Source organism: Heterodontus francisci, chromosome 3, assembly GCF_036365525.1.
Source record: "Heterodontus francisci isolate sHetFra1 chromosome 3, sHetFra1.hap1, whole genome shotgun sequence".
NCBI lineage: Eukaryota > Metazoa > Chordata > Chondrichthyes > Heterodontiformes > Heterodontidae > Heterodontus > Heterodontus francisci.
Window position 1 is genome coordinate 166,625,204 of NC_090373.1, and position 25,717 is coordinate 166,650,920.

General features: G+C 42.4%; 1 protein-coding gene across 11 annotated transcripts in view; it reads right to left on the bottom strand.

Annotated features, from left to right (window-relative positions):
- Positions 1-2,495: 2,495 nt before the first annotated feature.
- The window catches only part of fyna (FYN proto-oncogene, Src family tyrosine kinase a), a 328,748-nt gene continuing 305,526 nt past the window's right edge, over positions 2,496-25,717 (bottom strand). For all 11 annotated transcript variants that reach the window (XM_068027408.1, XM_068027430.1, XM_068027394.1 and 8 more), the window contains 4 exons: positions 20,327-20,403; positions 20,074-20,227; positions 10,924-11,055; positions 2,496-4,266 (listed from right to left, as the gene is read on the bottom strand). In XM_068027408.1, the coding sequence (XP_067883509.1) occupies positions 4,058-4,266; positions 10,924-11,055; positions 20,074-20,227; positions 20,327-20,403 (572 nt within the window). In that variant the 3' untranslated portion in view covers positions 2,496-4,057. The remainder of the gene's footprint in view (positions 4,267-10,923; positions 11,056-20,073; positions 20,228-20,326; positions 20,404-25,717) is intronic.

Consider the following 25,717-nt stretch of genomic DNA (forward strand, 5'->3'; position numbering starts at 1 on the left):
AAGGTGAAGTTTACAGAGGCTGGAGAATGGAAGGCCTGCCAGGGGAGTATTAGACGAGTCTGGAGGTGACAAAGGCCTAGTTTGAGAGTTTCTGTAGCAAGGTGATGACAAGTGAAACAAAACGACAGCAGGGAATGGTGATGAAAAGAGTCACAAGGCTAATGTCTGGCAATGAAAGGCATGAGTTAAAAGAAAAGATTGCAGCAACATAGAAATGTAGAAAAATAGGAGCAGGAGTAGGCCATTCTGCCCTTCGAGCCTGTTCCGCCATTCAATACGATCATGGCTGATCATCCAAACTCAGTACCCTGTTTCCAATTTCTCCCCGAATCCCTTTAGCCCAAAGAACTATATCTAGCTCTTTCTTGAATATATTTAATGATTTGGCCTCAACTGCTTTCCGTGGTCGAGAATTCCACAGGTTCACTACTCTCTGTGTGAAGAAATCTCTCTTCATCTCAGTCCTAAGTCCTTATCCTTAGACTGTGACCCCTGGTCCTGAACTCCACTGTCACCGGGAACATCCTTCCTGCATCTAGTCTGTCCAGTCCAGTTAGAATTTTGTAGGTTTCTATGAGGTCCCCTCTCATTCTCCTGAACTCTCGAAAATACAATCCCAATCAATTCAATCTATCTTCGCTGCTGTCCCTCCATAGCAAGAACATCCTTCCTTAGATAAGGAAAGCAAAACTGCACACAATACACCAGATGTGGTCTCACCAAGGCCTTGTATAATTGCAGCAAGACATCCTGCTCCTGTACTTAAATCCTCTCGCTATGAAGGCCAACATTTAATATTTCTTTTATTGTTAATTCTTATCTATTTATTAATTCATTCATGGGATGTGGGCATCGCTGGTTAGGCCAGCATATATTGCCCAGCTCTAATTGCCCTCGAAAAAGTGGTGGTGAGCTGCCTTCTTGAACTGCTGCAGTCCATGTGAGGTAGGGACACCCACAGTGCTGTTAGGGAGGGAGTTCCAGGATTTTGACCCAGGGACAGTGAAGGAACGGCGATATCATTCCAAGTCAGGACGGTGTGCGACTTGGAAGGGAACTTGCAGGTTCTGGTGTTCCCATGCATTTGCTGCCCTTGTCCTTCTAGTTGGTAGAGGTCGCGGGTTTGGAAGGTGCTGTCTCAGGAGCCTTGGTGCATTGCTGCAGTATACCTTGTAGATGGTACACACTGCTGCCACTGTGCGTCGGCGGTGGAGGGAGTGAATGTTTGTGGATGGATGATCAATGCAACTGGGCTTTAGCCATGAAAGGCAACAAATGAGAACCTGATAGGAGAATACAGACAGTAAATCAGAGCACTCAATCTATATTAGAAGAAGGAGCCATAGGCTAAAACAATGAAGGACAATTTAGGATCAACACCAGACAGAAGCTCTTCATACAAATAGTGATCACCACTCGGAAAAGAGACAGAAATCTTAGATTCATTCAAGACATACATGTTATTGTTTTATCTTAGATTTATGAGCTACGATGGGATGAATGGACACTCATTTGTGTCTTGAATTGAGAGATTTGCCCTTTCTGCTGTCCCTCTAGGTCACAGACACATTGCTTCATCCCCTGAACCTTATGTACATGTTGTACATGGACGATAGCTAGTAGGTGGAACCCAGTAGTGTACTACTTTGTGGCATCTGCCACCCCTGCTCCCCTTAGCTGGATGCACAGACTACACCAGGTATCTCCCCTGTATTATCTATATTATTCTCTCCAAATCTGAAGGTACATGATGCAGAGGCTGCCGTCTATTGCTTTCACTTGCCTTTTGCCCAGTTCACATTTGTTAGTTCTGGGTCGTCTTTCATTCTGCTCTACTGTTCACAATCTACCTTTCCATTTTCTCACTGGAAATTATTTCAACATTGCCCCTTTAAGTAACAGTCGACCCACATCAAACATGGCATGCAGGGTAAGAAACAACAAAATCTCAAGTGCATTTAGTCCAAACGCCAATTGAATTGATTTTTTTGTTGTTAACCATCTGTATACCTTCCTCTAATCCCACAGTTGGAGAGTAGAGTGCTGCATCCTGGCTTCAGTGGAGTGTTCTGTGTAGTCATTCTGAATGGTGACTGCATCCAATGTGTAATAGCTCTGAATGAAGATTGCATTTAATATTGTGTATACAGATGAAGTCTTCTTGGAATGTTGCACCCACAGTTCAAACCTTGTCCAAACAGACTGCATATCAGTTGCAGATGCAGTTCCCTCATGCAAGTGATTACATTGGCCAATTGCACTCAAAAAGGTTCCCATCATTATATATTAGTACGGTTCTGTAAAAAATAAAAGGTGTTAACCTCTCCTGGCAAACACTTTTTATTGCCCTATGTACAGCTGAATTTGGACATAGTACGAACGATTCCAGAAGTGGGCTGACCTAGCTAAGATCTTTATTGTACAGGTTTTAAAATGACAAGAACTGGATTAGGAAAATTGAATAGCTATGTAAAACATGTCAACTGATACAGAAATTGTAAAATGTATATTTAATGGCAACTGAAATCTTATATTTATAATGTGAGTTGGGAGAAAAAAAACTAATGCAGAGGCATCATCTGGTTAAAATGTACAAATACCAAGAATCCAAAGTTTAGACCACACGGCCAATTAAAAGGAATGTAGTAACATCCGAAAACACATTACTACATTTGTGCATCTGCTATCAAAGTTAGAGTGCATAGTAATTCTCTTAAAATAATCCTTTAGGATGTCATTGGTCGTACAGGAAGCAATCCGGAAATGCAATTGGTTACTGCACATAGGTCAAAGTTACACGTACAAAAGCATTAAAAAAAAAAATCAGCAAGTGAAGTAAAGGATGCTCTGGAATGGCGGCAGCTCTGTCATTTTATCCTTTAAAGCACTAGTGACTGTATTGGTTGTGCTAACCCCCCCACTGGAGTCCCTGTGTACTTCTCAAGGCAAGGGTTAGTCTCTTGCACTTGAGAATATTCAGCATGACTGTGAATTGTCAGAAGTGTTAACACAATGCTCCCACAAGGTGTAATCTGTACAGTGAAATTCAATCTCTCACCAGTTCTCAGCACTGAGCTATTGTACTCAGTGATGCAAGAAATATCATCACCTTCATGTCTGTTGCCTGTGCGTTTTGCCACATGAATTGCAGTCTGCTTTGCATCACTGGAAATCATCATGATCATCATCGTCAGGGTACATGATTCAGTAAGTAGAACTTCAGCACAATTTCTTTAAATATATCTTTTCAGATGACATAATATTACATCACTAGGTTTTAAAAAAATTTCTTACAAGTCTATAAACTTAAACTGAGTAGTAATAAAAACAAATCAGCGCAACGGTGATAAAGGTGGTGCAACAATATGCAAACAAATTTTTAAAAAACAATTGCTTTTGGCAGCATCCTATGTCACCAAGTGGCTCACAAACATAGCAATATGCAAGTATCTGGGGAATGGGGAAAAAAGTCAATGTGAGTCTCAGTTTTATACTTTGCAAGATTTTCAGCTGCAAACAACCTTCCTCTTATCTTCTGAGCTGCAGTAACATTGACTGAAAATTTCCGGATGTCTGCGGAGGTTTATGCAAAATCTCTTTAGAAAGGAACTGGTGGTCTTGCAGTAAAGGAAGGAGACATTCACTCAATGCCACTGACTTAACGTGGTACAGGGGAAAAACGTGACTACTTGAAACCCCTTGAGTTTTGTTAACATTGAAGAGTTCAGCTGAACTGACAGGCAGGCAGTGGGGGCATGGGGAAGACAATATTTTGGGCAATAAGTAGCATTTTAGAGATGGTTCTCCATCAGTTCAACAATGACTATTATACAATACTAACGTTCTGACATATTCATAAAAAGCCACATGGCTTCTCAAGGTGAAGGAAAAGAGCCTGTTTTCCATGGCAAGGGAGCAAGGGCATGATATTAGAAGATACCAGTTTCTGCAGAATGACGATTCAGACTCTGGAAATCACCCAATTGGGTAACGTGTAACGGCAATGGAAAAAGGGGAGGAGCACCCATAGACAAGCAGTTTTTAATAGCCCAGCCGGTCACAGGTTATCTCCTGGCTGATACTGAGGCTCTGTTGCAGTGAAGTAGTCCTCCAGGAAGGCCTGTAGATACTCAAAGGTCGGCCTCTCCTCTGGGTCTTTCTTCCAACACTGTATCATGAGCTCATGAAGGGAGCTGGGGCAATCCTGTGGAGATGCCATCCTGTAACCACGATCCACCTGCTCCAACACCTCACGATTATTCATACCTGATTAAGGACAAAAGAGGTTGGTTAAAGCAGTATTTAAGTTTAAAAAAAACATACAGAACATATATTGCCACACTCACGCAAGAATCAGTTACAGACTATAAAGTGAACTGGAGCAATAACGAACTATAAAATTGAACTGGTGAATTAAACTCCCAAAAATTGACACATTTTGCTGCAGAAAAGATGGAGAATGAGGTCAGGTGACCCCTCCTGTACTGCAAATATACATTGTTACTGTTGGAGACTAAAATCCATCATCATGTCTGGACTAGTTCTGGGAAGACACTTTAAAATGTTAAACAGACCATTCAATGCTCAGTGGCTCCTATCTTCAAGAATTGGGTTGGCAATGACGTTCACAGACAGAGTGACTCCAGATGCAAAGCCAAGATAATAGGTGGGATATAACTCCACTTTATCAAGATAAACCACATTTCAACCCCATTGTGTTACAATAGCCACATGTTCAAAGACATTGTATAAATACACCAGGGAACAGCATCCATGGTCACCTGATGAAACCAAACCTGATAAGGGCTTTTCTTTAAAAAAAAGGTCTCTGAAAGACAGTCAGAGAGGGACAGAGAGAGAGAGAGAAAGATAGCAGTTGAGATATCCATTTCAGCCAAGAAGAGGACGCTGTCTATAACATCTTTAAACCAACAAGGCAGCGACTGAAAAAAGTGACCTTGAAAACTCCCCAACTGAGAATTTTTAATAAGATTGTCCACCAACTTTGACTTCGTCTTAAAAAAGGAATCTGCGATACTTCAGTGAACCAAGACAAGGAACATCAGGCCTTTAACGCCATTAAAAATTTCTCCCAGAAAACCAAAAATGTTTCAAAGTGAAAGCAAAATACTGCGGATGCTGGAAATCTGAAATAAAAACAAGAAAGGCTGGAAATACTCAGCAGGTCTGGCAGCATCTGTGGAGAGAGAAGCAGAGTTTACATTCTGAAACATTGACTCTGCTTCTCACTCCACAGATGCTGCCAGACCTGCTGAGTATTTCCAGCCTTTCTTGTTTCAAAGTGAACTTTTTTGAAAACAATTGGACTTAAATGCATGCTATCCTCTAATCTCTATTTTTTCTTATGTGTATACATGTGTGTGGGTGAGGTTGTGAACATTTTCAGGTACTGTTAATAGTTATCTTTCTTTCTGGACCTATGAGAAAACCTGTCATTTGTGTGTTTATTTGACCCTTAAAACACTCAGGAACTAAAGCACTATTAAAAAAAAAACACTATCTGCGGCCAGTTGAGAGATGAAAAGTGCAGGCCACCCAGACCTGTCTGTAACAATGTGCACACCATCAATTTTGTTAAGTGTAATAAAGTATGGTCAAGAAATGATTATAACTAATTCTAACCATACCCCAACATCTCAATTTTGTTTTAAGGGATATGGTCAACACTGGTGAGGCAATATTTATTGCCCATCATTAATTGCCCTGAACACATTTAGAGTTAAGTGCATGTAGTGTGGGACTGGCATTACACAAAGGCTGGACTATGTAGGGGTGGCAGGTTCCCTTCCCTGTAGGATATACATTAGGTTTATCCAACAATCCGGCAACTTTCATCGTCATTTAGCTGATGCTAGCCCACAAATTATCAAATTGCCATGGTGGGATTTGAGCTGACAACTTCTGGGCTGTGAGTCCGGTAATCATTAAGCTAATGTACCATGTACCACATAAATTATGTCTGTTTTTAAAACAAAACAAGTCACGCTGAAAATATCGCATTTTGCAAATACACAACAAAAGTAATAAAAACAGAAAGTACTGGAAATACTCAGCAGGTCAGGCAGCATCTGTGTAGAGAGAAGCAGAGTTAACGTTTTAGGTCTGTGACCTTCCACCAGAACAGGACATAGACAGGCTAGCGGAATGGACAGACAGGTGGCAGATGGAATTTAATACAGACAAGTGTGAGGTGATGCATTTTGGCAGAAGAAATAGGGAGAGGCAATATAGACTTAATGACACAGCTCTAAAGAGGGACCTGGGGGTGCATGTGCATCAATCTTTGAAGGTGGCAGGACATATTGAGAAAGCAGTTAGCAAAGTATATGGGATCTTGGGCTTCATAAATAGAGGTATTGAGTACAAAAGCAGGGAAGTTATGCTGACCCATTATAAAGCTCTGGTTAGGCCATATTGGAGTACTGCATCCAGTTCTGCTCACCAGACTTTAGGAAAGATGTGAGGGTCCTTGAGAGGGTGCAGAGGAGATTTACCAGATTGGTTCTAGGGATGGGGGATTTTAGTTCCAAGGTTAGGTTGGAAAAGCTAGATCAAAAGGAGACCGAGGGGAGATTTAATAGACATTAATAATTTAATAGAACAGCGGTGGAGGCAGAAGCCCTCAACTCATTTAAAAAGATACCTGAACATGCACTTGAAGTGCTGTAACCTGCAAGGCTATGGACCAGGTGCTGGAAGGCGGGATTAGATTGAGCGACTAGTTTTTTGTGGCCGGCGCAGACACGATGGGCTGAATGGCCTCCTTCTGTGCCGTAATTTTCTAGGGTTCTATGGTTCAAAGTGTACATGGTTATGACAGGCTTAGATAAGATAGACCAAGGAAAAACTGTTCCAATTAGCTGATGGTACAAGGACTAGGAGACACAGATTGAAGGTTTGGGGCACGAGATGCAGACGGAACATGAGGAAGAACTTTTTTTACACAGTGGGTGGTAATGACCTGGAACTCGCTGCGCACAAGGATGGTGGAAGTGGAGACAATCAGTTACTTCAAGAGGAAGTTGGATGGCCATTTGAAGGAAATAGACTTGCAGGGCTATGGGGAGCGAACGGGGGAGTGTGCCTGACTGGAGAGCTCTGTGGAGAGCTGACATGGACTTGATGGGCTGAATGGCCTCCTTCTGTGCTGTAAATGACTCTGAGGGGAGAGGGGAATCAAAAAGGATTGTGGTGGTGAGATATGCCAATTTATGGTATTTATGAGGTGTACAAAATTATTAGGGTCCTAGATAGAGAGGAAGGACCCGTTTCCCCGAGTGGAGATGTCAATAACCAGGGGGCACAGATTTAAGGTGATTGGCAGAAGGATGAGAGGGGACATGAGGAAAAACATTTTCACCCAGAGGGTGGTGGGCGTCTGGAATTCACTGCCAGGAACGGTGATGGAGGAGGAAACCCTCAACTCATTTAAAAGGTACCTGGATATGAATTGAAGTGCTGTAACCAGCAAGGCTACGGACCAGGTGCTGGAAGGTGGGATTAGATTGGGCGGCTCGTTTGTTTTGGCCAGCACAGACATGATGGGCTGAATGGCCTCCTTCTGTGCTGTAATTTTTCTGTGGTTTCTATGGTTCTATGGGTACCACAGACTGGGAGGGCAGTAATTCAAAATGAACAGATATGTTCAAGCAAAATAAATAAATTCACTTGATTCTGTTCCTATTCCTCCCCCTGCCCCCTGTGTCCCCAGCCTCACATGTGTCAGTAGCCTATTGCTGCCCCATGCATGTGAGAGCCTGGATAGAATTGCTCTGTCACCCAACATCCACACCAAGTGACTGCTGCAGTAGCAGTCACGGGACAGTGATGAAGACTGAGGACACTGCCTGGTTTCTTTTACTGCACCCGCTAGACTGGGAGCAGCAGAGACCCAATCATCATATACTCAATTGCTCAATTGTCACTGACAGTTAGGTACTTCTATTTTATAACTTACTCATGAAGATACCAGTAGCTAATGAAATGCAAGTACATAAATATTTCTAATTGTTTAAGTAAAAAAAAAGTTCCTTCCATACATTTTCTGATTTTTGTAAACATTGAGATGGTCTCTGCTGGTGCTGTGGAATCCAAAACTCTCAACATTTGGCATCTAACGTTGGCAGCAAGCTCCCTGGGGAATATTTTCAGATGGGCAGTAGGAACATTGGCTGATCTTTTGAATGATGTTGTTATCCAGCCTCTACTTTGTAGAGAAGCTTCCCCAGGCTGCACACGTGAGCTTAATGCTCCTGCAGCTGTATTATTACTGGCAAGAGTAAGGTTGGGCAGTGACTGCTACACCCTTGTACAAAACCTGGTATATCGATAACAGCAAAACAAAAAAAGCAGCACAACCATCTACATCGTGCCACTGCCCCAGAAATTTTTCACATTCCCTCCCTTGTAAAGGAGGCACCTCATTCTCAGTGGGCAGGGTTCCAGTTGTGTGAATTCTCAACAATTTGAAACAGGCTGTGCAATTCTAGTCATTTCCAAATAGCCTGGATCCAACCCATTCTCTCCACCTTTTTCCGCTGGTGGCAGTCCTCACTCCAGGTGTGTTTACAAAAAAGACAAGCAATTTGTTAAAAACCGACCTTTTACTGCCCGAGTTAGCTCCATGGTAGTGCTCCAGCCTCTGAGTTAGAAGTTTGTGGGTTCCTGTCCCACTCTACAGACTGGAGCACAAAATCAGTGCTGCGCTGAGGGAGTACTGCACTATCGAAAGCACCGTTTTTCAGATCAGACATTATTGAGGCCCGTCATCCCTCCCAGGCGCTATATCAAAGAACAGCAGGGGGAGCAGGAGAGTTCTCCCTGGTGTCCTGGCCAATATTTATTCCTCAGCCAACACCTAAATAAAAAGACCCAGTTATCATGTTTGTGGGATCCTGCTGTGCACAAATTGGCAGTCGTGTTTCCTTACATCACGACAGTAACTATACTACTAGACTTCAAAACAACTTCATTGGCTGTAATGTGCGTTGGGATAGCCTGGAGTTGTGAAAGATGCAACATAAATGCAAGTTTGTTCTCTTTTACTGTTGAGTCGAGAATACCCAAAGGTAGGTCCTTCTATCTGTCGCCATGTGTGAAAGCGAGGTGAAAGTTCCTTGTACTATGCTCTGAACAATGGGTTGTATCTGTGGCATCAGGCCCAGATTTAGCACTCATTGATTCGTCCCTTGGGAAACACTGGGAGTTTGTGTCCAGCCTTCACTGGATGCATCTTGGGGAGGCAGTAGCATTGTGGTAATGTCATTGGACTAGTAGTCGACAGACCCAGGCTATTGCTCTGGGGACATGGGTTCGAATCCTACCACGGTAGATGGTGAAATTTGAATTTAATTAATAAATCTGGAATTTAAAAAAAGTTAGTCTAATGGTGACCATGAAACCATTGTCGATTGTTGTAAAAACCCATCTGGTTCACTCATGTCTTTTAGGGAAGGAAATCTGCTGTCCTTACCTGGTCTGGCCTACATGTGACTCCAGACCCACAGCAATGTGGTTGACTCTTAAATGTAGTAAGCCACTCAGTTCATGGGCAATAAAATGCCGGCCTAGCCAGTGATGCCCACATCCCATGAACAAATAAAGAAAAAAATAAAACTGGAATGGTGAAGCAACTCACCAAGGCTCCTGAGAGCAGTTACCAAACCCGTGACCTCTATCACCTAGAAGGGCAGGGGCAGCAGATGTATAGGAACACCATCACCTACAAGTTCCCCAACAAGCCACACACCATCCTGACTTGGAACTATATCGCTGTTCCTTCACTGTCGCTGGGTCAAAATCCTGGAACTCCCTTCCCAACAACACTGTGGGTGTACCTACACCCCAAGGACTGCAGCGGTTCAAGAAGGCAGCTCACCACCACCTTCTCAAGGGGAATTAGGGATGTGCAATAAATGCTAGCTAGCGACGCCCACATCCCATGAAAGAATAAAAAAAAGTTATTGAACTAATGCCACTGGATATTAGCTCAGCATACAACACCCTCCTTGTGTGGTGATCTCAGGATTGGAACCAATCTATATAAATGAAGAGTTCGTGGCCCAGTGCAGTTCTTAACACTGGGTGTTAATGTCATCTAAACATCCCCCACTCCCGCAGCAGAATTCAAAATGGCTAATTCTTGCATGGAAAACACTTTGTCTCTGGTCTCCCCTTCTACCTTATCAACTGAGTGCAGCCATTTCCCATCCCAGCTATCCATACTGTCTGTAGTCGCTGAATCAGTATTGAATTTAATTGACACTGGTGCTGTTGGTGAATATCCATTATAAAACCAAGCAAGACTCCTGAAGTGCACTGTGCTCACTATCAACTGGTTTCGGCCGTATTTGAACTCACACCCAACAACTGAAAAGTTACTCTCCAACCAACTCCATTCCCTTTAACCACAATAACAGCTTTTGACTTGTATAATTCATGAAAATATTGCTTTTTTTGCATCTGGCAAGATGGCAGTGTTAAAGAGCAGCCCTGCACACTTACATGAACTATTATACTTGAGGAGATTACAAGTTTTGAGTTGACATTCAGAGAAAAAATCTATCTCAAGTACCGGCAATAGCCATGTTACAGGTTTTAAAGTGGAATTAACATTAAAACCAAAAAGTCCACAGACTTGAATCAAAATTAATTTGCAGAGTTTAAAATGTACAACGATGAGCAGGAACATTTCCTGTTAAGGAATCAATTGACTTTTTAAAAATAGCTGGTTTCAAGCTTATCGCACGTTTTTTTTTGGAGAAAGAATGCTTCAATACTTCATTTAAAAATGGGCAGAAAATAGGACTCCTTCAGATCGTTGTTGAGGTCAGGACAGTGCTGACAGCTGAACACGCTGTTCCATCACACCAAATAAGTGTGTCCATTCTCTGCAGTTCTTACCTGGATATGGCACTCTCCCCTTTGTCACCAGTTCTGTCAGTAGAATGCCAAAGGACCAGACGTCTGACTTGATTGTGAACCTCCCATACAATGCGGCTTCTGGTGCAGTCCATTTTATGGGAAATTTTGCACCTGCAAAGGGGGCAAATAAGATTTTCCATAAATTTGTTTTTTTTTTTTTAGAGAAAACAACCTCTCCAAAAAAACACTGTCACGTGGGGAATTCACTGACAAGTCTGCATCCCTTTACTTTAGGCAATTTTTTTTCTGACACATTACAGCCAGGAAGGTGAGTATAGATTATCCTTCCAAACTACCAATGTCCCAATAATGGCCCACTAGGAGAGGCACCAGGCACCACACAAGCACAATACCCCATCTTGACCTTCCACGAGGTCATGCTGCAGCTGTACAAAACTCTGGTGAGGCCGCACCTGGAGTATTGCGTGCAGTTCTGGTCACCGCATTATAGGAAGGATGTGGAAGCTTTGGAAAGGGTGCAGAGATTTACTAGGATGTTGCCTGGTATGGAGGGAAGGTCTTACGAGGAAAGGCTGAGGGACTTGAGGTTGTTTTCGTTGGAGAGAAGGAGGAGGAGAGGTGACTTAATAGAGACATATAAGAGGGTTAGATAGGGTGGATAGTGAGAGTCTTTTTCCTTGGATGGTGATGGCAAACACGAGGGGACATAGCTTTAAGATGAGGGGTGATAGATATAGGACAGATGTCAGAGGTAGTTTCTTTACTCAGAGAGTAGTAGGGGCGTGGAATGCCCTGCCTGCAACAGTAGTAGACTCGCCAACTTTAAGGGCATTTAAGTGGTCATTGGATAGACATATGGATGAAAATGGAATAGTGTTGGTCAGATGGTTTCACAGGTCGGCGCAACATCGAGGGCTGAAGGGCCTGTACTGCGCTGTAATGTTCTAATTCTAATCTACAGTCCTGGGATGCAGCACAGATTCCATTTACTTCACCCCTCGTGCAACATAGCTCATACTGCCATGATGGTGTCATGATGCTACCTCCAAAGCACCTTTTTATCTAAACACCCAGAGCATCATTTCTGTCAATGTGCTGCACTGTCGGAGGTGTTGTATTTTTGATTAGACGTTAAACCTAGGCCCCGCCTGCTCTCTCAGGTAACGTAAAACATCCACGGCGCGATTTTGAAGAGGAATAGGGGAGCTCTCCCAACATTTATGCTTCAACCAACATCACAAAAACAGCTTATCTGGTCATTATTACATTTCTTAGATAACAGGAGTGGAATGTGGTGGTTTGGATCATAGTAGAATCGAAATCTGCCAACAGTGAGGGAAGTGAGAAGGGCACTGACTGACCACATTGGGTAGGGCTGAGGATTGGCCTGTTCAGCGTTGGCTTGTGTGTTTAGGAAAGATCTCTGCAAACACTCAATTCGGGAAGCATGGCTGTCCGTGATAGGGGTGGGTCCTTGACTATGTTAGCACAAGCAAGGATGAGCAAAGATTGCATTTCTCAGGTTGATCTACTTTCTGAAATAAAATTAAATTAATAGCTTTTATTTTAAGTTTATTTGAAAATCTATTCAAATTCACTGTATTCAAATCATTTTCAAAAGCACAAAAACCAAGATGAAGTGACAGCTTGCATTAATATTCCACCTTCGCCAATCTCAGGATGCCCTAAGGCACTTTACAGTGAATGAAATACTATTGAAGGGTAATCTGACACTTCAGTATAGTACTCCCTCAGACGAGATTATGTGCTCAAATCACTGGAGTGGGACTTGAACCAAAAACCTTCTGATAGAGCAAGAAGTGTTACCTCTGAGCCAAGGCTGACATCTTAAATATAGTTAGGATTTTTCACTGAGCAAAGTAGGATATAATTCAATCCAAAACAAAAGCTACAGCAGGTGTTCACTCAGGACAGTATGTCATGTCCGGAAAACTAAAGGTCCTCTTGCAACCCACTCCCACAGCACATCATCCTTTGTCGATCACGATCCACGGTGAGACCCTGGAAAAAGTGGACCATTTTCCATATCTCAGGAGTCTCCTCTCAATGAAGAGAGATATAGATGACAAAGTCCACCACTGGCTTCAACGTGCCAGCTCTGACTGATTGAGGGACAGAGTATTTGAGAACCAGAACCTCAAACCCGGGACTAATATCATAGTGTACCGGGCAACAGTGAACCCTGTGCTCCTATATGCTTCGGAGTCTGGGACAATCTACAGCAGGCATCGCAAGGCACTGGAGAAATACCACCAATGCTGTCTCTGCAAAATCCTTCACATTTGTTGGCAGCATGGGCGGTCCAATGTCAGCATCCTCTCCCAAGTCAACAGTTCCAGCATCGAGGTGTTAATCACCCAAAACCAGCTTCGCTAGGTGGGCTGCGTCCTTCGCATGCCTGACAACAGACTCTCGAAGCAACAGCTGTACACTCTCCCAGCAGGACAGAGGAAACACTTTAGGGATGAACTCAAGGCATCCCTGAAGAAGTCCAACATGCCCAGCAACTGGTCGGAAAGTCCTTGTCCCTTGACCACTCAAAGTGGAGAAGGTGCATTCGGGAAGGTACTGAGCACCTCGTGAGATTTCAATGGGAGCACATGGAAGTCAAGTCCAGACAGCAGAAGGAGCACTCTTGCCTTTGCAACACTTCAAACTCCACCTGCCCCACATGTGGTAGAGTCTGTGGTTTGTGCATCGGACTCATGAGGCATGTTAGAACGCACTGAACTGGAGTGGAAGCAAGTAATCATCGGTCCCGATGGACTGCCTAAGAAGATGTCTGATACATATGAGGAACAGGATCTAGAAACTTAATGGCTGATCTGTACCTCAACTCCCATTTACCTGCCTTTGCTCCATATCCCTTGATAACATTATCTAACAAAAATCTATCAAGTTCAGTCTCGAAAGTTCCAGCATCCATAGCCTTTTAGGAGGAAGAGAACCGCTTTAATTCCTTTTAATGCTTTAAATACCGCGATCAGATCACACCTCAATCTGCTTTACTCAAGGGAATACAAACTAAATTTATGCAACCGGGGTCCTCATAATCTAATCCTTTAGTCCCTGGTATCAGTCTGATAAATCTGTGATTTATAGGTCAAAATATCCTTTGAGTGGCCAAAACTGACTACAGTACTCCAGATGGAATCCAGCCAAGGCTCTATACACGGAAGCATAGCAACAGAGAACTGAAGTATTTGCAACAGTCTTCAGCTAGAAGTGCCAAGTGGATGATCCATCTCAGCCTCCTCCTGAGGTCCCCAGTATCACAGATGCCAGTCTTCAGCCAATCCGTGAGATCAAGAAATCCTTGAAGGCACTGGATATTGCAAAGGCTATGGGCCCTGACAACATTCCGGCAATAGTACTGAAGTCTTGTACTCCAGAACTTGCCGCACCGCTAACAAAGCTGTTCCAGTACAGCTACAACACTGGCATCTACCCAGCAATGTGGAAGATTGCCCAAGTAGATCCTATGCACCAAGAGCAGGACAAATCCAACCCGGCTAATTATTGCTCCATCACTCAACTCCCAATCGTCAGCACAGTGATGGAAGGGGTCGTCAACAGTGCCATCAAGCGGCACTTGTTCAGCAATAACCTGCTCATCAACGCTCAGTTTGGGTTCTGCCAGGACCACTCAGCTCCTGACCTCATTACAGCCTCGGTCCAAACATGGACAAAAGAGCTGAACTCAAGAGGTGAGGTGAGAGTGACTGCCCTTGACATCAAGGAGCCCGGGCAAAACTGGAGTCAATGGGAATCGGGGCGAAACTCTCTTTGATAGATTATGACTAATACTTCTGCAATTTCCTCATCAATTATTAACACATGCGGTGGACGACTGAGTTTACAACAGGTCTCCCTTTCTCTGTCATTCTCACACTGTTACGGATGGATGGCAAATGCTAGTCCTGCCAGTGAGGCCCACATCCCATGAGTGAATAAAAAGAAACACACACGTTACTCAGTTTTTTTTAAAAAAAAGAAAGCACTTGAGCTGAATAAAGCATTTGAAATTTATCCTGCAACTTTTCTTCAAATCATTGTGGAAAACAACCAGTTACTGATAAAGTTCAAAGCAGCATATCAGCTGGACTAATTAAAGACAAGCTTTTTCCTGCGGGCATCGGAATCCCGCCGTCAGGGTCAAATGGGGGTCAAAAGCCCCCACTGTGTGGGGAACAGTCCCCCGGCAGTGATTTTCCCTGAACTGACCAATTTGTGGCCAGAGGTTGGGCTCTCTGAGCTGGAGGGCTTTAGGAGGCAGCAGGCTGCCTTTTCAGCTAAGTGAGAGAAAGGGTGCCCCAAGATTTTAACTTGAACTTTAGATTAAAAAATGGCCTTAGCAGCCAGGCCACAATTGTGGAGGGGGAGTGGGGAGCTCCTCCACAGGGTGGCCTGCGGCTGCAGCTGATGTCAGGCAGGCAGGGAAGGTCTTGAATCCTGCCTGCAGCGCTGGCCCCCTGGTTTGCCACCAGGACATCACCTCCAGGCAGCTACACTGCTCCCTGCGTCTCTAGGGACTTGGAGGCCGATTGGAAAATAGGCCTTTAACTAGCTGAATTGGCTATCCACCAGTTATGGGCAGGCAGCCCTGCCATTCCTCCGAACCCGTTCTCCAGGAAAATGGCCCAGGAGGGGAATGGAACTGGGGAACTGGCATGCCAGCCGGTGGCGTAAAGCTTAGGCCATCTGCACCTTAAACTTCAGCCTAAAATGTTACTGATGCATCTATATTCACACAGCATGTATACTGAATCTTCCTTTGGCTAACAATATCATGGGTAAAGGCCTGGAGTGAAAGGTGGGTGGAGGTGGGGCAAGAGGTGGGATGAGGTAGTATCAAACCCCCACATTAGCAATTTGAGGCCCTCAGTTACATCCAGCTGCCTGCCCCTATTGGACTTTAAGGAACAGTTGGTCAGCTGCAGACAGATGAAGATCAAGTAGCTTGGAGACCGTCTACTGGGACGCAGGTAGGAGACAGGGGATAGGTTGGGGGAGGGGGCAGTGGGCAAGGGCTTGACAGGGTCTCACAGGTGGGAAGAGGAAGGGGGCAAGCCCTGGGCAGCCGAGGCCCAGATTTTCCCAGAGATTCTACAGAGCACGTACTGCACCTGGCCCAAAGCGGAGTTTAAAACTTTTCTTTTAGGGCCTTTGTTACTTTCTTGATGGGTTTTACTGAGTGCACAGTTGCATTTAAAATGTCAATGAGGTCCTCATGACATCACTGGACCCCAATTTGTATGCAACGAGGGTTCTGCCTGAGTCAGGCGGGTGCCTCAGCTGCCTAAAAGGAGCCAGATAAGGTGTCAGAGGGTGGGAATGGGGTGCTAAGGTTGGTGGCAGATGTCCTATTGCCACTGGCTGGGTTAGGCTGAAATCAGCCCCAAAGCTCTGGGGAAAAAATACATCAAATCCAAACCCAGGAGAAGTTGACATCTTCAAATAAAAACTTTATTAAAGATACTGAAATGCACAACTGATAATTCTATAGGTACATTTAATCATGTTATCGTGAAACATAGTTGTGGACTTTTTCACTTGCTTTAATACCTTATTTTGAGCATTAGAAATTTTAGTTATTCAAAAGATGCTCCTTTAATGTCAAGATGGTTTGAGGGACTTGATTTCTTTGTGGTGTTACAAATACGGGTCTTATGGTTCAGTGGCAACAAATGCTCCCATAAATGGATCCCATGCCCCTTATGAGCTGTAGAAGACGCACAGTACACAATACCTACTTGTATGATAGTGCAATATTGGATCTATTGGACCTGCACACTGTGCCTCATCTTACAAAGCGAATGTGCTACCTCATTCCATCCTTTTCCAGGCGTTTGACACCAATAGTGATAACCTTGCTGCAATGTCATACATCATTTTGCCCCATTTTCTGTGCTAAATCCCAAATACATTTTCAAAAGGAAATCTACTGCAGCTATGAGCCAAAGGGGTGACTCTCCAATTTATAATGAGAATAGAATTTATCAAGTTTCATCAGTCAGCACTGCACCAATCAGTAGGTACCAGATGCATGATCCAAACCTTACCCTCAAACCTAATGAGCGTGCCTACTGCATATTAAGTGAGAAGCAGAGAATCAGAAGGCCTTTTACATACTAAATGTTGGAGAGCTGTTCAAATTTAGATGTGACGTGACCAAACATCTATTGGACTGCATTTTGCCTGGAGGCTGCCTGAACTGGAAGCCTGAAGATACAAGGCTAATGTGTGTTTTGAAAGGTATGCATAGTTTAAAACAATTAAACATTCGCATTAAGAATGGTGGATTCCATTTTAGAAATGTATTGAAAAAATATATTTAGTGGGCAATTCAGTAATAGAAACTCACCTTTCATAAAGCCAGTGGAAATGACCTCAGCTTTATTGCACTGTTTTATGTACAATATTTACATTTGTATATTATAAATATTTGGTTACCCCAGAGGAATGAAGGAACTAAATATTCCTTGATTATATTCCAGCAATTTTACTCACTGTTTTTGGTTTTCTTAACTTTAATCTATACAAGTTCATTTTTCTTGGTATTATATTTATTCCTGCTTAATCAGCAACTGCAATTCACCACACATGGGCCACAGATTTTGTTATCTTCAATTCTAGCAAGAAGACCTGTAACTGTATACAGCAATTCTGTGCAAGTGTGGCTTGCGTGCTGCAAATGTTGCACATGCACAGAGGAGGCAAATTGGTGTACTTTATAAATCCAGATCCAGGGCTAGAAAAACTAGTTTCATTGTTGCTATACAGACAGCAGTTGGCAGACAAATAACTATTAGATTTTTTGTCTACCTTTATATGATTGAGGTGCAGTACATCTTCAGTATATCACAAATGAAGTATTTTTAAACTGGGAAAAATAATCACAATTTCAGCTATACCTGGGCTAGCTGGCTATCAGCACACAGAGGTGGACTTACCCACAAGCAGAGAATAGTGGACAGCACCTCTCCAGGTGCAGATTATTCACTGTGATGTCTCAGAAGACCAACATCATTCTCTCAGAGGAAGGCGAGCCAGCCAGTTCATCCACGCCAGCTCATAAGGACAGTGTTGATTAAGTTCTGGAAACATTGCTAACTATAAGCAAATAGACTTTAATATAGTCAATAGACTATCTAATGCTGTTAACTTGTCAGCTACCCAAGACATGCCAGTAAATTTATAAATAGTAGCAGTTAATGCTAAATTACTGTGACAAAACTGAACTGTGTTCTAACCCCTGTTCCTTATTTTGTTAATTAACCCTATCGACTAATTACTGGCATACTCAATATTTAAATTTAAGCACAACTATGATTCCAACGTTAATAAATTATCGTTAGTTCATGACTTTGTTGTCTGCTTTCTTAGATAATTGGCAAGAAAGAGTTAATTTATTCATTTGGTAGCTTGGGCAGATTCTGACAGGAAGTTGGTTGTGTAAATGCCAATGTAATCAGAACTGGCTGATGAGAGAGTGCAGTGTTTCAAGTTTAGGCATCATTAACACCTTGGCATAAACTGGGTGGTAAACCCCAGATGGTTCCTCGAGGAGGAATTAAGGTGAAAGGTTAAGAAGTCGCCTGGTGCTGATGAACAATCTCGCAAGGGCATTGCCCAGACCATAACCATTCCCAAAAACAATATTGTATATATTCCGTTCATACTGTACTGACCCAAATTATCTCCAGAGAACCAAAATTATTAAAGACCATGAAATAATTGTGTTTTATGAGAAGAAGGTTTATATTTGATATCAAATCAAGAAATTGTGAAATAAAAGTTAAAATTGAGCAGTGCTCCCGTCTGCTCTCTGAGTTTATCTATCGAATCACTCACAGCAGGAGAGAAGCCAAAAGCGCCACTGCTGACTGGTCACCAAGGCTCCTGCTCAGCATTCTCCTGTGCTCAACAATAGATACTTTATTTCACCTTCTCCAAGTGTATTGGCCAAAACTGTGATCAAATGATAAGAACACATTACTGGGAAATTAAACACTGCATAAATAATTAAATACAGGAAAAGGCCTCACTCTTTAATCCAACGAACAACACTCCATTCCCCAAGAATTTCTTTATTACTTAATTAAATGTTACATCCAGGGTTCAAAAGATCATTGGGCTGATATTAATCAAAGTCAACACGTATAAACAACCAGAGCCACATTACACTTAAGTTGATGCTTGTTCTCCCACATCACCTGGTTATTTGAGCTTTACTCACTGTTTCGGCTTACTTTTCACTGATTTATGATATACTGAAAATGACTGGTGAACAACCAGTTTCATTCCCGACAGGAAAGTCGAAAAAACTGTGGCCAACAACACAGAAAAAACATTTCCTTTTTCTCATCGGTTTTCTATACTCCTCTCAATTATCTCTTCACAAGATATCCCTACATCCAGCAGAGGTCAGGGCATCACAATCAGGAGCAAGGATCCTGACACACTTTCTTCTCCCTACCTCACTCTGGCAGAGTTCAGCACAGAGCTGGGATTTAACCTTGGATCTCCCAATTTTGTGTGCTCAGCTAGTCACTGGATAAATCTGTTGGACCATCACAGAACATTGTTCAAAGTTATCCTCCAGAGCAGAATTACCCACTGCCTGTTTTGGTGACAGTTACAATCCCAATCTCTCACTCCTCATAGATATTGATGCCAGCTGCATCTCCAAGCTGGTGCTCTGGCTAACAGCCACAGTTTTGGAGGGGTAGATGAAGTGTCAGTAAGGTGGGCTGCATTACGAATACCACTGTTAGAATATATTTAATGCTTTTCAAATCAGAATCTGTAAGGTTATTGCACGTGTTGGTAACAGTTATTGCATTCTTTAAGGTCCAAAGAATCATATGGAGTGGTTCCAACACCTACAAAGAAAAGAAAGCTTCATTTCTATAGCACATTTCACCACCTCAGGATGTCCCAAAATGCTTTGCAATGAATGAAATTCTTCTGAAGTGTTGGAATGTAGGGAAATCCAACCCGAAGCAACAGAACAATAAAAAAAAAATAAAGTTGCTATAAGTTTGCACTCATTATTGTAGTGTCAAAAAATGTATTTCAACATAAACAAGCTTGGAGATTAGTGCACGGGAGAACCGGCAACATACAAACACACAAATAACCCACCTTGACGTGCTGTGTACTCATTGTCCTCAATCAACCTTGCTAATCCAAAGTCAGCAATCTTGCACACCAGATTGTCTCCAACCAGAATATTGGCCGATCGCAGGTCCCTGTGGATGTAGTTCATCCTCTCAATGTAGGCCATACCTGCGGCAACCTGTTCCAATGCAGGTCAACAAAAAGTTAGTCAATGAGGCTGTGGAAAAAAACTCGATTAAAGAAATAGTTTGAGAGTTCCTTAGAATTTATTCCTCACCTGCGCTGCCATATCCACTAAGTTGGGCAACTTCAAGACTCTTCCTTCTCCATCTTTTAGGAAATCTAACAGGCTTCCTGAAATACAAGGTGAGAAAGTGTTAAAGTAATGTCACAGCTATGCGCTAACTTGCACACTGAAGTACTGAAACAATGTCTGTGCGGTTTAAACAATTTTAATAATTCAACACATCCATAACATTGACTTCCAGTGAAATTTAACAACTTGTATAGCACCTTCACTGTAGTAAAATGCCTCAAGGTGCTTTGCAGGAGCACTATCAAACAACCTTTGACACTGAGCCACATAAGCAGATATTAGGGCAAATGATCATTGGCTTGGTCAAAACAATAAGTCTTAAAGGAACATCTTAAAGGAGAAAAGGGAGAAAGTGAGGCAGAGAGGTTCATGGAGAGAATTTCAGAGCTTTGGGCCTTGGCAGTTGAAGGCATGGCCGCCAATGGTGGAGTGATTAAAATCAGCCAGAATTGGAGGAGTGCAGATACTTCTGAGTGTTGTAAGTGCTGGAGGAGGTGACAGAGATAGTGACAGGTAGGGCCATGGAGGGATTTAAAAACAAGGCCAGCGAGCACAGGGGTGAAGGGTGAACGGGACTTGGTGCAATTTAGGACAAGTGCAGCAAAGTTTTGGATGACCTCAAGTTCACCGAGGGTAGAACGTGAAGGGCCGGTCAGGAGTGCGTTGGAATAGTTAAGTCTAGAGGTAACAAAGGCAGGGATGAGGGTTTCAGCAGCCGACGAGCTGAGTTAGGAGCAGAGTCGGGTGATGTGAGGGAGGTTCAAATAGACGGTCTTAGTGCTGTTGCTGTCGTGTGCTGGGAAGCTCATATCAGGATCAAATATGACACCAAGGTTGTGAAAAGTCTGGTTCTGCCAGGGACGGGGACAGAGTCAGTGGACAGGGAATGGAGATTGTAGCAGATGAAAGACGTTGGCTTCTTTGTTCTTCCTGATGTTTGGTTGGAGAAAATTTCTGCTTGACAGCTTTACAGGAAGACCAGACACTTACCCAGATACACTATGGATTACAGTCTAGTTATCAAATTCAAGCTTTGCTGTAAGAACTACAAATGGATTTCTGAATGAATTACATGGCTTTCATTGATGTAATGTATCTTCTCTGAGATGGATGTGCTCTTGCTCTTTTGCATCACAGTTGCACAGAAACTGAAGGACTGACTTTTGTTCATGAGGGATAGTTTCTTGCATCCCTCCCTACACAAAAACTGATGAAAGTGTGTCCCTTCGCACCATCAGCTCCCATGAGCTCACAATAGCACAAGAAATAACCCAATCTACGATGTGTGATTTAACATCAAAACCTTGCACTGAAAAAGGAAGGATATGATGCTTCCTCAATGGGTTCAGCGGGTATATGCACTGTCTAATGTGGTACTCAGCCAAGTCCCTGATCCCTGCTGTGTTCACTGATCTCAGCAGGGCAGTGGCAAAGGTGCTAAACTTAGTAAAGTTGTGCAGTGCCAAGCAACCATTACAAGTGAGAAGTCCAACAGCCTGGCACTCAATCATCTCCTTTCAAGTATAAGGAATTTATTACCCAGCCTAAATGCAACTGACCAATGTTATGGCGCAGAGTGGGTTAAAATCGGGCCCAGACATTCTAATAATGAAGGAAAGGGGCATGGAAGCTGTAAGATTGTATGATTTTTACCTGGTGCTTTACAGTCTTAACAGGCAAACAAGAAGTTGTATAACTTTTGTTGCCCAGTGTTTGGTATTGTTAACTAATATATTTGTAATACAACAGGTGCAAATATTGCCATAAACAGGTCATACTAATTTTGAGACTGATCTTTAGTGAATTAACAAATTATCCTTTAACATCAGGAATGTAGTTTGAATTTGCCCACTCATGATGTTTGCATATAAAATTTAAAGTTGTTCGGAGTAAGCAGACTGTGGTCTGGAATCTTTTTATACAACAACGTACCATTTTCTTCCATTTAAAACTAAAAGGGCTTTGCATTCTATGCAATGTAATCAGAACATTTCTGCCACTTTGATTTCTGTGCAGCATCTTTACATAGAATGTGCTTCAAAAACATACATGCGCATTCTGCAAAATTTGCACACCCACTGAAATAAAGGGGACAACAAGGCTTAAACAATACTGAATTCACTCTACATAGTGCCCTTACAATTGTGATATAATTAGCATGAAAACTAGAGGGTAGCAATCTGACATCATCTTTATATCAGTAGGATTTACAATATTGATATTATACCTGAGCAGCTTTAAAACTAGATTTACACCAGCAAAAACTTGATGGTGCAAAGAGATGTGACAAAGACAAGAATGTTTTTTTTATTTTACTTGATTTTAGAAACAGATAATGCAAAAAATACAGGCTGTTATCTTTCATTTTGCAGTTTAGTAAAATAAAGGTGCTTATTGTCCAAAGAGCAATTAAAATAACATTGTGCTGGTTAGTGCCCAGGGTGCATTGCTAGACCATAAAATACTGTGTGGTGCCAAACACAAGGCGGCTATTCTGTATCAGGAAGTCATAACCACTTTATCTGCCAAGGTGTAATGACTTAACATTTGGATGAGGAAGAGGAATATATCTACTTATATATACATCTAGCTATAGGGAGGGAGAGCAGGGCAGAGGGATTAGTTTTCAACTGTTCTGGCAAAAAGACAGCACAATAGTCTCCTTCTGTTCGGTAAACTGCGATGGCTCAATGGCTGCCTGGTTGCTGCAAAGAAATTGAACTACAAAAGAAAATACATCCATATAATCAAGAGACAATCTTGGAGTTTTTAGGTTTCAGCTTGTTCTACCTCGGTACATGAAGGGCTAATTGGTACTCCTTATGGATACCACTGGAGACTGAGTGCGAAGAACAATTGTGCAGCTTTGAATATTGTACTGAAGTAACAGATATCCTGTGGTGTTGCCTATGATGCATTGCAGGATATGCTGTTTTACCAACAATATGTTATGAAGGCCAGTAATTTACACTACTTAAATAAGTCAAAGGTGTTTTTATTCTGGGAATATCAGTGTCTTGAATTCCATGGATATTTCTATATTTACACAATGGGTTTGATGATGAATGTATTATGGTACCGTTCTAGAAAGGAACCCAACATCATCTCAGGGATGGGCAATAAGTGACATCTTTGCCAGTGACACCCATATCCTGAGAATGAATAAAGAAATCATGTAATTTCTTTTTAAAAAATGAGACACATGCCCAACCTGTTTAGGTCTTATGTATGAAATGACAAATTTAATAATTGATGAATCATGTTGTTTTGTGCAAGTCGGGAATAAATTGTCCGGATCCCAACACTGTACAATTTAAATGAAGTACATAATTCAGGCAAAAAGTGATGATCAGTTTCACTACATCCCATGTTTAGCATCAGTATTTGTGCCGTTTTAGCCACAACTGCAGTTACAATTCGGACTTTTAACTTCAGCACTTTTTCTCATATATAATGAGCTTTATTCATGCTGGGGTTCAGTTTGAAAAAAAGCCTTGCATGACATCTCCATTTTCAACAGTGCGAAGGTGGTGAAGCTGGGAGGACCAATACTGCTCAGCCAAAGTGGATTTGTTACCTGTCAATTCTCATAGATAGACAGTGAGCTGGGAGGAAACCAACTCACCAGAGTTGTAAAACAAAGGCAGATTGATCACTCTCTGGATGGGAGGCACTTTTACTAGTAAGGACAAATAGAAAAATCTATTGAGTGCTGGAGGTTTAGCAAACTCTGCCACCACTTTCAGTTGCTCATTTTGAGCTGGAGGATTTTTTTTTAATGAAAACAGATGAATACAATTACCCTATACATCACTGTGAAGGTCTATAAAAAGTATTACTCATCCTCATTTTGTACATTAGGACCGGTCATTCTTTCTACTTTTATATATATATACATATATAGTCTAGAGCACTTTCTGAAACCCTCCTTATTTAGTGCAGATTTAATTGCTTGGCTTTACTGAGCTGCTGCAATCTCAACAATTGGGTGTCATACAGTATTTGCTTTTTCCCTTTGAAGGGAGAGTGATGGAGGAACATAATTGCACTTTCTCACGCAACCAGCATTGCTACTTCCTTTCACTGGGGTTGCAAATATATATCTTTAATTTTCAGCCTCAGGCATGCAGACTCTTAGCAATGCTGTCAATTCTATTTGTGGTCTGAACATCTCACGGTCCTCAAGGTGAATCCTTGGAACGTGTCCCTCTGATTCACCGCCCCCCCCCCCCCCCATGCAAGGAAATGCCACGCTGATGGTACGGTTGTTGTCAGACATCGGATTGTCTTGAGCTTGTGCCCTGAATCGCCACACGGAGCATCAACATGTTGTACGGCACGAGTGCTCTCGAAGCAGAAACTGCAATGAGCTTTACTTGTGCCAGGGCTTCAGTAGTTTAGTTGCAATAAGAGATGCCCTGCTGTGGAACCCTGCTTTTAAACAAGGGCAAAGGCGGTAAAAAGCTGGGAGGACCAGCACTGCCCAAAAGGACAGAATGTATCAATCAATAAAGACAAATGGAAGAAAAGAATATTCAGGCCAACTGCTAAAGGAAACATTGGGAGGGATCTATTGTGGAAAAGGACACAATACAGTAGAGAAATAATGAAAGAAATACATCCTCCTCTTCAGTAGTCAAAGATAAGCAAAACTAATCGATGAGTTACTTGCTTTGACAGATTTGCAAGGTTTGCCAGTGACCTTATAAAACTGCTTAGGGCAGCATTGTGTAGATATCCACCTTAAGTGCTTAAGTACAGCCATTTGAGACCAATGAAATGGATTATTTAATGTGCAGGGTTTCTGTGCCATTTACTCGTAGCTATTTGCTTTAACCCTTGGGAAGTATTTCCTCACTGTCTTCACAACACATTCGGGCTTTCCGACATAGGATTTTTCCTTTATTTTGTAAAAGGCTGGGTGAGTGGTAATGATGCTGGGAAATGGACTGTGCCCATTTTATCTGATGGTATAGTGTTAGATCTAGTAAAGCTTTTTTCTGGACTGTTCCAGGCTAGATTTTCTACCTGATGAGGGTAGTACGACTCTCTCGGCAGAAGCAACAGAAATTCTGCTCCTGTCCAGTTCTACAATTTTTGAGCCTACCCAAATGCAAAATAGTATATGTTACAATCTAATCAGCAGATTTCATGCATATAATTGACATTAACTCTGGATGAACAATAAGATTGTGCCGTATATATATAAAAAACCGACCTTTTCTTTGGTTTCACTAAGAGCAGCATTTCAACTAAGCCACATTTATGCAAACAGACACAGGATTGCACACAGCTAGAATAAAGAGCATCAAGGTCAGTCTTCCCGTCCCAAGATTCAGGCCACATTCTTTT